This window comes from Odocoileus virginianus, chromosome 3 (assembly GCF_023699985.2).
Source record: "Odocoileus virginianus isolate 20LAN1187 ecotype Illinois chromosome 3, Ovbor_1.2, whole genome shotgun sequence".
NCBI lineage: Eukaryota > Metazoa > Chordata > Mammalia > Artiodactyla > Cervidae > Odocoileus > Odocoileus virginianus.
Genome location: NC_069676.1, coordinates 84,849,688 through 84,863,191, shown reverse-complemented (window position 1 = coordinate 84,863,191; position 13,504 = coordinate 84,849,688). Strand labels below are relative to the sequence as shown.

Here is a 13,504-nt window from a genome sequence, read left to right as displayed (position 1 = left end):
TAAAAATGGCCTGAAATAATCTAAAAGTTGGAATCATCTTTTTTTTTCCCATTCAGAATGTATCTTCTACTCATTATATAAAAAAAGAGTAAATAACAAGACGTTTTATTTTTAAAAGACCCTTCAAAACAAGAAGAATATATTATTGACAGTATAAATTAATTTTTTCTGGATGTAGTTTCTATGTTTTCTTCAAAAGTTAACTTAATTTGCCCATCAGGTACAATTCATTGATTGTATAAGCCTTAGTTACATCATCAAAATGTCAATTTGCATTCTTATTACTTTCTACCCTGTAAAGGAATACATGTAAGGTATGGTATTATATTAAAAGATACTTACTTTTCACCAGGAGAGCCACAGGTAACATCAGTCAGTAAAGAAAAGGCAAAACTCTCCGTCACTTCAGTAAAGTGACTGAATCCCCTAGTGTCCTTGCGTTTTGGGTTAACAAGAGCACAAAGGATCTCATAGAAAAGACTTCGGCTTTCAATGCTTAATGCTTGTTTTCTTCCTTCAACAGTTATCTGGAAAAAAATACCAAGTATGAAACTGTATCTTAAAAAATCAACTGCTTAAATGATACATAAGGTATAATGTGTTCTTTGGACCAGTTACTAACATTAACAAAAATAAACATGAACCTATGAAGAATTTGAGTAGTGTCAAAATTATACTTGACATTTAAATGTCAAATACATTTTAACTTTAAAAAATAAAGAGAAGGCATCATCACAAGAATATTTTCTATATAATATCTAGATAAAGCTCCAAAGGATTGCATGGGTCACTTAATTCTAAAGGCAATAATAAATATCAGGAGTCAAAATTGAACTCACTTTTACATCTATTCCAATTCATACGGCCTTATGAAAGACATATATAGCATAAAGCAGATTCTGGTTCAAAGAACTGAGAATCTGGGAGATAATAAAACTTAAAAATGAGACAATTTTACTTAAAATATGAGACCCTATAGAGCAAAGTTCTATCAGCAATTGGAAATCCTATCCTATACTTTTGAATCTAAGTACATATGAAATACATATGGGACATATGAATGTATACCAGATAAAGCAAAGGTGATTTATCTGCAATATACTTATACTAAAAAATACACTGTTCATCAAAGTTAACTGGCACCTCATATTTTATTGTTAAAATTTCAACCCTATATTTTCAATGCTTGTTTCATTACAAGTCATTATTCTAATTATTATATGTCTAAATTGTGAAAACATGTCACATTTTATGGATACGGCAGGCCCCTTTTAATGGCTAGTTTTCCCAATTCTTGTTATTATAAGTAATGCTTAAATACTCATTATACAGGTATTTGTACAAATATTCCCCACATCTATTAAGCACCATTTTTTTTAGTTTTCCCCTCCAGTTTTATTGGGATATAATTGACTATAAATATTGTTGTTGTTGTTGTTGAGATGCTCAGTCATGTCCGACTCTTTGTGACCCCGTGGACTGCAGCACGCCAGGTTTACCTGTCATTCACCACCTCCTAGAGACTGCTCAAACTCATGTCCATTGAGTGATGCCATCCAACCATTTCGTCCCTTGTCGTCCCCTTCTCCTCAAGCCTTCAATCTTTCCCAGCATCAGGGTCTCTTCCAATGAGTCAGCTCTTTGCATCAGGTGGCCAAAGCACTGAGTACTGGAACTTCAGCTTCAGCTGAGTCCTTCTACTGAATATTCAGGGTTGATTCCTTTAGGATTGACTAGTTTGATCTTCATGCAGTCCATGGGACTCTCAAGAGTCTTCCCCAACACCACAATTAAAAAGTATCAATTCCTCAGCGCTCAGCCTTCTTTATGGTCCACCTCTCACATCCACACATGACTACTGGAAAAACTATAGCTCTGACTATATAATTGAGGTGCCTTTTGATTTTTCTTGTGGTATATGCAAAGAGAAATTTTGTTTAAACTTTACGTGGTCAAGTTTATCAATCATTTCCTTTATGACTTCTGCATTTTTATATTTAGAAGAACTTCCCCAATATAAACTTTTATATTAAAAGTGGTTCATCCATGCTTTCTGCTACTACTTTCCTGGTTTCAGCTTTACAGTTAGACCTCTGACCAGTCTGGGATTTATTTTGGAGTGGGTTTAACATGGAGATACAGCTAATATTTTACTTTCAAATGGTTCAATCAGATGTATCAACACCATTTACAGAATAATAACTACTGCATCTTGAGAAATCTGCATGCAGGTCAGGAAGCAGCAGTTAGAACTGGACATGGAACAACAGACTGGTTCCAAACAGGAAAAGTAATATGTCAAAGCTGTATATTGTCACCCTGCTTATTCAACTTTTATGCAGAGTATATCATGTGAAATCCCAGGCTGGATGAAGCACAAAGTGGAATCAAGATTGCCAGGAGAAATATCAATAACCTCGGATATGCAAATGACACCACCCTTATGGCAGAAAATAAAGAAGAACTAAAGAGCCTCTTGATTAAAGTGAATGAGGAGAGTGAAAAAGCTGGCTTAAAGCTCAACATTCAGAAAACTTAAGATCATGGCATCCAGTCTCACCACTTCGTGGCAAATAGATGGGGAAGCAATGGAAACAGTGACTGACTTTATTTTGGGGGCTCCAAAATGACTGCAGATGGTGACTGCAGCCATGAAATTAAAAGATGCTTGCTTCCTGGAAGAAAAGTTATGACCAACCTAGACAGCATATTAAAAAGCAGAGACATTACTTTGCCAACAAAGGTCCGTCTAGTCAAAGCTATGGTTTTTCCAACAGTCATGTATGGATGTGAGACTTGGACTACAAAAAAAGCTGAGTGCCAAAGAATTGATGCTTCTGCACTATGGTGTTGGAGAAGACTCTTGAGAGTCCCTTGGAGTGCAAGGAGATCCAACCAGTCCATCCTAAAGGAATTCAGTCCTGAATATTCATTGGAAGGATTGACGTTGAAGCTGAAACTCCAATACTTTGGCCACCTGATGCAAAGAACTGACTCATTGGAAAAGACCCTGATGCTGGGAAAGACTGAGGGTTGGAGGAGAAGGGGATGACAGAGGATGAGATGGCTGGATGGCATCACTAAGGTGATGGACATGAGTTTGGGTAAACTCTGGGAGTTGGTGATGGGCAGGGAAGCCTGGCATGCTGCAGTCCACAGGATTGCAAAGAGTCGGACACAATTGAGCGACTGAACTGAACTGACACACCCACCTGAAATGTCACTTTTATCGTATACGAAATTTTCATATGTAATTGGATTATATCTTCACTTTCTGTTTTATTCTACTAATCTGAATATCTGTGACAGCACCAGTTCATCCTGTTTTAATCACTATAACTTCTTATTTTCACATTGAGAAGAATAAGGTCCCTATCATTTTTCATCTTTTTCATAAAATTTCTGATGCATGTTCTCCCAGGTGAACTCATCATTTTGATTAATTTTTAAAAACCCAAAAGACTTTACTGATATTTTGATAGTACTAATACCCTAAGAAAGGCAATCCCAAAGAATGCTCGAACTACCCCACAATTGCACTCATCTCACACGCTAGTAAAGTAATGCTCAAAATTCTCCAAACCAGGCTTCAGCAATACGTAAACCAAGAACTTCCAGATGTTCAAGCTGGTTTTAGAAAAGGCAGAGGAACCAGAGATCAAATTGCCAATATCCGCTAGATCATCGAAAAAGCAAGAGAGTTCCAGAAAAATATCTATTTCTGCTTTATTGACTACGCCAAAGCCTTCGACTATGTGGATCACAATTAACTGTGGAAAATTCTGAAGGAGACAGGAATACCAGACCACCTGACCTGCCTCTTGAGAAATGTGTATGCAGGTTAGGAAGCAACAGTTAGAACTGGACATGGAATAACAAACTGGTTCCAAATAGGAAAAGGAGTACGTCAAGGCTGTATATTGTCACCCTGCTTACTTAACTTATATGCAGAGTACATCATGAGAAATGCTGGGCTGGAAGAAGCACAAGCTGGAATCAAGATAGCCAGGAGAAATACCAATAACCTCAGATATGCAGGTGACACCACCCTTATGGCAGAAAGTGAAGAGGAACTAAAAAGCCTCTTGATGAAAGTGAAAGAGGAGAGTGAAAAAGTTGGCTTAAAGTTCAACATTCAGAAAACTAAGGTCATGGCATCTGCTCCCATCACCTCATGGGAAATAGATGGGGAGACAGTGGAAACAGTGTCAGACTATTTTTTTGGGGCTCCAAAATGACTGCAGAAGGTGACTTCAACCATGAAATTAAAATACGCTTACTCCCTGGAAAGTTATGACCAACCTAGATAGCATATTAAAAAGCAGAGCCATTACTTTGCCAACAAAGGTCCATCTAGTCAAGGCTATGTTTTTCCAGTGGTCATGTATGGATGTGAGAGTCGGACTGTGAAGAAAGCTGAGCACCGAAAAATTGATGCTTTTGAACTGTGGTGTTGGAGAAGACTCTTGAGAGTCCCTTGGACTGCAAGGAGATCCATCCAGTCCATCCTAAAGGAGATCAGTCCTGGGTGTTCATTGGAAGGACTGATGCTGAAGCTGAAACTCCAATACTTTGGCCACCTCATGCGAAGAGTTGACTCACTGGAAAAGACCCTGATGCTGGGAGGGATTGGGGGCAGGAGGAGAAGGGGATGACAGAGGATGAGATGGCTGGATGGCATCACCGACTCAATGGGCATGAGTTTGAGTAAACTTCGGGAGTTGGTGATGGAAAGGGAGGCCTGGCGTGCTGCAATTCATGGGGTTGCAAAGAGTCAGACACAACTGAGCGACTGAACTGAACTGAACTGAATACTCCATTTATAGGTTAATTTATAGAAAACTGTTGTCTCTATGTTATTGAGCCTTCCCACTGCTGAACAAGTTATAGATTTCTATTTTTTTAAGGCTTCTCTGTTAGTAGAAATTTTCATTTTCTTGATATAACATATATTTTATGTATAATATTATTGAATGATGTCAGTTACTTGAATCATCATATTTCAGTACTGACATACAAACAGCTTCAAGAAAACAATATGCCATAACATTGAAAAAATTTAGTAACAATAACATGATTTGAAAATAATCAGAGCACAGGCAACTTCAGTGGAAATAAAATCATTTTAAGAATACAAATAATGTTTTCTACTTGATCTTATAATATTTTAGAACACTTCAAACATATTTCATGCCTCTAATAATTGCCAAGTTACCTATTCCACATAAATTGTTTTAATATATGAGAACTTATACTGTTTATTAATGGTTACTCAAAAAAAAGTTAATTACATTTTTTCCATAGGATCTTCTTTCATAATTCAGTTTCATTATTCATGACAGATTCAAAAAAAAAAAGGAATCAAGATGTACTACCTGACAGCTCCAGTTAAATATGTGTTGATTCTCAACCATTAATATGTAGCTTTTTAATGTATCTTTTCTAAAATACAGTTACTGTGCATTCTTTCCCTCTTCATAGCCTAAATCAAATTGCAATTGTACTATACTATTTCATCATTAGAAAATTTAAGTAACATCATTTCCTACAGTAAATTCTTTCCAATAGCCAGGAGGAATAGGGAACAAGCAAAGGGCAACAGCTTCATAGCACTTCAACTAGAAGAGCCATATAATCTAGTCCGAGTCCTCATTTATGGACTTAGAAAAACTGCACACTATCTCAGAAGATGTCCATGCAGTTTCCAGAAGTATCAGCAAGAGCCTGGAGCTTCTGACCTCCGAAGCCTCTTTTCAGACACCAGTCTGTGCTTACTGCTGCAGTAGAGAACTCATCCTTCTCTGAACTTCCAAACCAGCACCAGTCCCATCCAAGCAAAACACAGGGTCAGATATGGTGAACTCCACTCTGAGATTCAGAAATTCGACTCTACCATATAAATTCATCATAACTGATATGATAACTGCATGTGGCTTTGGTCTTTTAAAAAAGAGTATGAAACTGCTAACACTCGCAAGGGCTTCTTACCTTGTCTATTAAATACAGCACGGCGCTGAGCTGTTCATCCGTGTTCTCCGTGGCCACTTTCACGCTGACGCCGTGGAGCACCCTGTTGAGAATGTCGCCATCCAGGGGCTGCTGCAGCTGATCCGCGAGCCCCCAAAAGGCCTGAGAGTCCGCGTCGGAGACAAGAGTGATGTTCGCGGTCCCGTACACTTTATCAACTCCGGCACCCCCTTTCGCGTCAAAAAGCATGATCTGGAAGCGTTTAGGAAATGGATTTAAAGACCCTGTCTCTGGCGTGAGGATGACGTCCAGAACAGTGGTTCTCTGGCCAGGCTCAAAGATCAAGATGCCTTCGGTTCTCACAAAGTCTTTCCCAGAAATAGCTGGAGATATGAGAGTACGACCGATGGTCTCGGCACTTCTCAACTCCTAGAAATTAGACAACACCACTTAAGTGAAACTATAAACCTCTGATCTCGTCCAGAACCAATTTTCTCTTAAACAATCTGATGGGCCACAACACTGGTATTAAGACAGGTGTTGCTTTAAATTTATAGTTTTAGTCCACATTAGATTTTCTCCTTCTATGGGAGTGTTCTGGCCTGGAGGATTCCATGGACGGTATAGTCAGTCCATGGGGTCGCAAAGAGTCGAACACAACTGAGTGACGTTCACTTTCACTTTTCACTATGAACCCTCATCAATCTTGTCCTCCAGTGTTAATGTGGCTATATTTCCTTAAACTACACAAATGTCAGATTTTTAATCTTTGGTAATTATGATATTACAAAGAAGTTGCCTTTTTTCCTTTTATTGTTCAGCTCAGTCACCTTCACATATGCTTTAATCCTTACTAGTCACTTGTGTAATTTCCTTTTCTTCTTTCTTTTTCCATTTCCCTTGATAAGTCAAAGTCTTTTCTACTGGTGTCTAAGAACTCATTTATGATTGAGAATGTTAACCGTTTGTCACGCAATGCAAAGGAAACATCGTATTTTATTTTTTGGCTGCTCCAGGTCTTAGTTGCAGTATGCAGGATCTCGATCTCCATGGTGGCACACAAGACCCTCAGTTGTAAAATGCACTCTCAGTCATGGCATGCAGGATCTAGTTCCCTGACCAGGGATTGAACCCAGGCCCTCTGCATTGGGAGCTCAGAGTCTTAGCCACTGGTCCACCAAGGAAGTCCGGAAACATTGTATTTTATTGTCATCAATTTACTATGGTGTTTTGTCTTTCGGTTATGTATTAAAATATAACCATGTTGTATTTTTTTTAATTTTTTTAAAAAATAAAACATGGAGTTTTTTAATTTTTCTAATCTCCCAAGACAAATTAGAGAGATAAATACACATCATACAGTGATGAGGTTAGGAAAGCTAGATGCCTTAGAATAGATCAAGAAAGAGAATTAGAGAAGAAATGCCATAACAGCCTCACAGAACTTCTCCAGTTGTGAGCTGACTAACAATTTGAAGATGTATGTGTCAGATCACATATGTCCCTGATACAAAGTGTGGTAGGAAGTCACTGGAGGATTCCAGCAGGAGAGTGACATACTTTATTTCATATATTTGGGAGCGATCTGGCTCTTGTGGACAGTTAGGCTGCAGCAAGGGGAGAGGATGGAAGCAGGGAGAAAAGATAGGAGATTTTTACATTAGTTCCTGCAGAAAAAGGAAATAATGGTAGCTTTGGTTGTAGGAGTAGAGAGGGTGAGAAGAGCTCAGACTGGGAATATATTTAGAATGTAGAGTCAGCAGGACTTTCTGATTAATTCAGTGCTGTATGCAAAAGAAGAGGAGAATGAGGATAACTCCAAGCTATTTGCCTGGATGAATGGCAGTAAGCTAGGGGAAATATCACCAAGGGTGAAATAAGAGTTATCCATTATATATATGTCATATATATTAAGCTTGAGATGATTTTTAGACAATTCAAATGAAAATGCCAAGTAACAGCAATCAAATAAATGAGTCTGGATCTGGGGTGGTGAAGACGTTAGTGATAAAAATTCAAGAGTTCTCATTTTACACAGGATATTTAAAGAAAACAGGTGGGGATGGTCTAGCCTACAGAGTATAGGTGGACCCTGAAATTTATTGGTCAGAAAGACTAATAGAAGCAACAGGAAGGGGCTGCCAAAGAGAAAAGAGTTAACAGTGGGAAAGCGTGGTGCTCCAGATGCCCAAAGGAGAGCTGGCTTCCAGAGGAGGAAGTGCCCAAGGGTGGCAAAAAGTGAAAAATCAGTGAACATACAGGGTTTTCAAGAGTCTCTGCAGCATAATGGTGGGAGGTCAGAGGAAAGACTAAAGGAGGCAACACAAAAGTCTACTGGCTTCAGAATGGAGAAATTAAACTACTCATTGAGATAACCATATAGGAGTCAAAATGAAAGAACTACATACATTAGCACAGGCGTTTCTCAGAAACATACTGCTGAACAACGAAAAAAAGCACATCGTGAGACAATACTAGAAGAATCTCATCTCAATAATTACCAAACAGGTAAACCTAAACGGCATATGGTATGTGGTAAAACTATAAATAAAAGCAAGGTAGTAATTCATCGTGTAATTTAGGATAGAGGTTATCTGCAAGATGCCGAGAAGTTATCCTCCCCTCTCAGGATGGCAGAGAAGGTTCATGGCAGCCAGTGCTAAGCATCTGATAAAGCTGCATTTTCTAAGCTACGTGGTGGTGATTTTATTACTGTAAATTGCACATACACATTATGCTCACTGTTTTCTGGTAGAATTTATAGAATTTCACAATATAGACATTTAAAGGAACTAGAACAATCAAAATGTTCTCATGTTTGTAAAATACATGTAACAAACACAAAGAAGAAGCACTATGCAATTTAAAAGCAATAGTGAAAATCAACAGCTTTTGGTGGAATAACCAGTGTAAGAATAAGAAGGAAAGATATTCTTACTGGTACACACATACACAAATGAAATATCTGGAATTGGTTTTCAAACTTGGCTTAGCTACAGGCCTATTTAAAGATAACTGGAATGAGTGATATTTTCATTATCTCAAGTCCTTATATCCTTCACCTTTAGATCAGAAATATGGAGATATATAGGAATTTATAGTATGTACATACTGGGAATGCTGACCTACTGAAGATAGGTATACTGTAGGTATACTACAGCTATTAACTACATTATTAAAAGCTGTTTAAAGTAAAATCAAGAATAGTATTACTGTTAACAGAATAGCAACTTGGTCCCTAGTAGCAACTTGGTCCATAATTATTTTCTCATACTTGCTAGCTACTGGAAAATTGAATTATATGACTTTCTCTTCTAACAATATGCCCAGCATTCAAAGACAGAAAATTCAAGAGCGATGAAGCAACAGGAAAATAAATAAATGGCTGATTCATGTCAATGTATGACAAAAACCATTACAATATTGTAAAGTAATTAGCCTCCAGCAAATAAAAATAAATGAAAAAAAATCAGACCAGAGAGGTAAATTTTTTCTAATTTTTAAAATTAAACCTTGTATTTTGACATAATTACAGACTCGCATGCACTTATAAGAAATATAAAAGAGTGGTCTCCTCTACCCTTTCCTAACATCCTTCATAGATATTAATAACAACTTGCATAATTGTATCACAACCAGGATATGAATGTTGATATAGTCAAGATACATTTTCATCACCACAGGGCTCCTCTATGTTGATTTTTATAGCGCTATTAAAATGCTATGAGTTACATGCTAGTGACAGCATGTGTTTTATAAGGGATCATTTGTGAATAATCTAGAAAGAACATAACTGAGTATGATAGAGATATTGGCATTCAGATTCTTCTTTTGGCATTTTCAACTCCCCTTTCAACTGAGTGTATGAACTAGTTTAAAATAAGTCTCAAATCTTTTTTTTTTATCACTTCTTCCACTCTTCTGCCCTACAAAGTAGAGAGCATATGATGATATATATTTCATGGGAGAAGAAAGAACACGTATTTTTTTTCTCATTTCTCTTACCATCTTAAATGCTTAAAAGGAAAAATGCTAAAAGCTCCCAATGAATCAAAATACTTCTTTTCATGCTCATACCACTGCGGGCTATTTAGAATGGAGTTTATTTCGAGAGTCTCATATGATAGAGTTGCATCTTCTGGCCTGCCAAGCTGTAGACTCTGTTAAAAAGACAACTTTTCTTCCTGGCAAGCTTCCAGGACAGCTCACTACCCACAGCTACCGTCCTCACCTCCAATCCCTCACTCACAGGACTGTTAACAGCAAACTGGTAGCACATCTGCTGTATCTCACGCACAGAATGTTCTGCGCATTTGAGCCACCCAACAGTAACACAACCAGCACACACTAAACAACACGTGGCATGAAAGCACAACTTAGAAACCTTGAGGCCCAAAGTATCACCAGGCTTGGAATCTTGAAACAAAAGAAATGGCAGCACTGTCCAGAAGGGCAGCTTTCAAACTGTGGGGTTTGGGAGTTATACAGATCCAGGGGAGGGAAATACAGACGGCCACAGTGGGCAAGCTCCGATCTCCACAATCATGCTTCAAAGGGAGCAGACATACAGCTTTGTCTTAACACATTAGTTTTGCTCCTAAAATAAAGTTTAAAACATAATACTTCCTCCCTTTCACTTGATGTCACCTAATAGAGTGGATGTTAAAAGTAGCTGTGAGACAGTCTCCTGAACCCATGGATTTAAAGAAACAAAGGTCACAGGAAACACACAGTTAATATCTGAAGTCCTACACAAGATTTTCAACTAGTTCAGGTAAAAATCAGAACACAGACCCATACTTTTTGTTTCTGGTCTTACACAGTTACATCCTAAAGAAACTTTAAATCTCTACAGATTTTATAGAACAGATGTATGTAAGACATTTTGCATTGTATAATCAACTTTTCCAAAAGAAACAAAAAGGCAAAAGACTATCATTTTAAAACATGATCTAAGTGAAAAAAATTGAACTGTGTCAAAGCTAAAGCTTAATATCATAAACATAATGTGAGTTATGATTGTATCATCAGAAAATAATATATCAAATCTTCTCTGCTTCATGACACATGCCATAGTTAAGGAAGAAAAGCTTCCTGTGTGAATACCTGCTGCCTGCTTACCTGGGTACTGAAGTTAACAGACATTGTGAGTCCGGCCCCATGGTCTCTGGCCACCTGCAGACTAATGAGAGTGGCCTTCTTATGAGCCACTGGCAGTCGAGAACCCACAGAGAAGTACACGAGACTTGGAGGTTTATCAGGCTGGAATAATTTAACCTGTGCAAATCTGGCACTATTGTTTAGGGCTGCTCCAGCTGTTACTTCGTACAGTTCCACAAAAAAGTGTATTTCACTTTGAGGTATCTGCCAATGAGAAAAAAACAGGAGGGGGAATGATAACTACTAATATATTTCTATTTTAAAATAATTCTGACATTAAGAAATAACATTAGTCATACACACTACTACAGAAATAAGTATACATTTAGAGATACAGTCTGTATAATTACAGAATTAAATTCTTACGTTAGATTGTCACGAGATTTATTTTTTTGGTCTTTCTTCAACACCTTTACTCTCTCTGGGAGAGCATCTTACTAGAAAATCAATGTCAGGAGATAATCTACACATATACTTCAATAAACAAAAGGATACAGAAAGTATATTCACACAATGAAAATGTTATCCAGTAGTTAAGAACAATGAACTGTTTCAATATATTTCAATGTGAATGGATCCAAAAACGTGACAAAGAGTAAAAAATCAAGTTCGATAATGACATGCATGCCATGCTACAACAAATGTAAAATTTTTAATTACATAAAGCTTACTACATTTTGTTACCGGATGCGTATTTCGCGAAAGGGTAAAAAAGAAAACAAAACACCACGACAGTGGGGATCTCAGGTGGAGGGGTTGCACTGAGGGTAGGGCAGGGTGTGGAGCTGAAAACACAGGACAGAGAGAACGGAGCTTCCACTTTGTAATGTTTTATTTTTAAAAGTTTTACATAAATTGGCCAAATATTGATGGGTTAATTTAGTGACCTTAGGTGTCATTCAAAATTTCCTTAAATTCAGTATCAAGAAATCTAAATTTAGTCTGTTGGTTATAGTTAGGTCATGTTTTCCCTCAGTTCTGTGTCAACAATCTCAAATAATTTATTTTCTAAAGCCTGCATTCAATTTTGTAACGCACTGTTAATCACCTGTTTTTACTTATTTTCTCTTACATAATAATCAAGAAATCTTAGCATCATTTTTAGCTTCCTAGCATAATTCCAAGAAGCTAAGCTGATGCATTTTCAATTGTATGTCTCACTGTCTAACTTGATATAATGCATTCTTTTTTTCTATCAGCAAGGATCTTAGTCATCATTTGTTTTGTGATCATTTTAATGAGAATTATTATGTCATGAAACAACACAACAAATTCTTCAGTATTATTCAAAATGATTTATATCTAAGTAGCACAGTAAATGAACTGAATCTCTTTCTCTTGTCTGAAGAAACATATTTAGTTTTCATGTGATATAGATTTTATTTATTTTGCTGATTAACTCTCAGTAAATTTTGAAATGAAGGTAAATATGTTTTCCCCACTTTTGACAAACTAAATTGGTAAATAAAATAAACTGAAGCACGTGAAAAGTATGGGTAACTATATTCAACAACTATTATTCCCTAATGGTCAATGAGCTTGAGTTCACAAAAATTTAACTAAGAATTTCAGAATATTACATTTCAACAAATTCTTGTCTTTTCTTCAGTACAGTATTTCTTCTCATTGTGATGATGATTAAAACATTACTTATAACTACTCTGAGTCAAAAAATATGTTGTTATCTAAGTAGGGAACCATGCAAATTGAACAAATGTGCAGATGGGTGCCAACACATAATTAGAAGAGACAAAAGGAATCTTTCAGTCTAACAACAAAATACTCTGTTCAAAGAATATGCCTGAAGTATACTGGGAAAGCAAAACTCACAGATGGTTATCCGAACCTCTCTGGACCTAAATATGACTAGAGACCTCACAGGAACTCAAGTTCCTTTCCTAGTTAGGTCAGCAGCATTCCAAGATGATCTTTTGCCCAACTAGTATAAAATAATTTTTCGTGGGCCCAGACCTGCTCAGAAGCAAGCCAAGTAATAAATAAGCAAGATCTCACTTAAATAGTTCTTTAAGAAATATGTGCAACAAATGTTTCAACAATTTGTTTAGTTTAAACAAACTTGGTGGGTTAAGAAACGCATCCTAAGTTAAATAACGATGACCTTCATACATTTTGCTAATACAGACCATATGGTAGAACCATAGAACCATAAGATACCCAGAAGAGAAAGGGTACATGAATTGGAATTCAAAAGATGAATTTTAATCTTTACTGAGTAATCAATCTGGGGAAAGTTACTTAAGTTCTTTATAACTTGAATATAAAAAAACTGAATGACTATAGGGATGATAATTAGAGATAAGGTAAGAGTAGAAAAACGTTAAGTTGAGTGTCAGGAGACAGACTGAACTTAGGAAAA

The 13,504-nt window shown here is 36.9% G+C and overlaps 1 protein-coding gene across 1 annotated transcript in view; it reads right to left on the bottom strand.

Annotated features, from left to right (window-relative positions):
- ADGRV1 (adhesion G protein-coupled receptor V1) overlaps nucleotides 1–13,504 on the bottom strand; it is a 544,484-nt gene that overhangs the window by 310,110 nt on the left and 220,870 nt on the right. The window contains exons 77-79 of the mRNA XM_070465812.1: nucleotides 11,089–11,331; nucleotides 5,989–6,396; nucleotides 343–527 (exon numbers count right to left, since the gene is read on the bottom strand). Of these exons, the coding sequence (XP_070321913.1) occupies nucleotides 343–527; nucleotides 5,989–6,396; nucleotides 11,089–11,331 (836 nt within the window). The remainder of the gene's footprint in view (nucleotides 1–342; nucleotides 528–5,988; nucleotides 6,397–11,088; nucleotides 11,332–13,504) is intronic.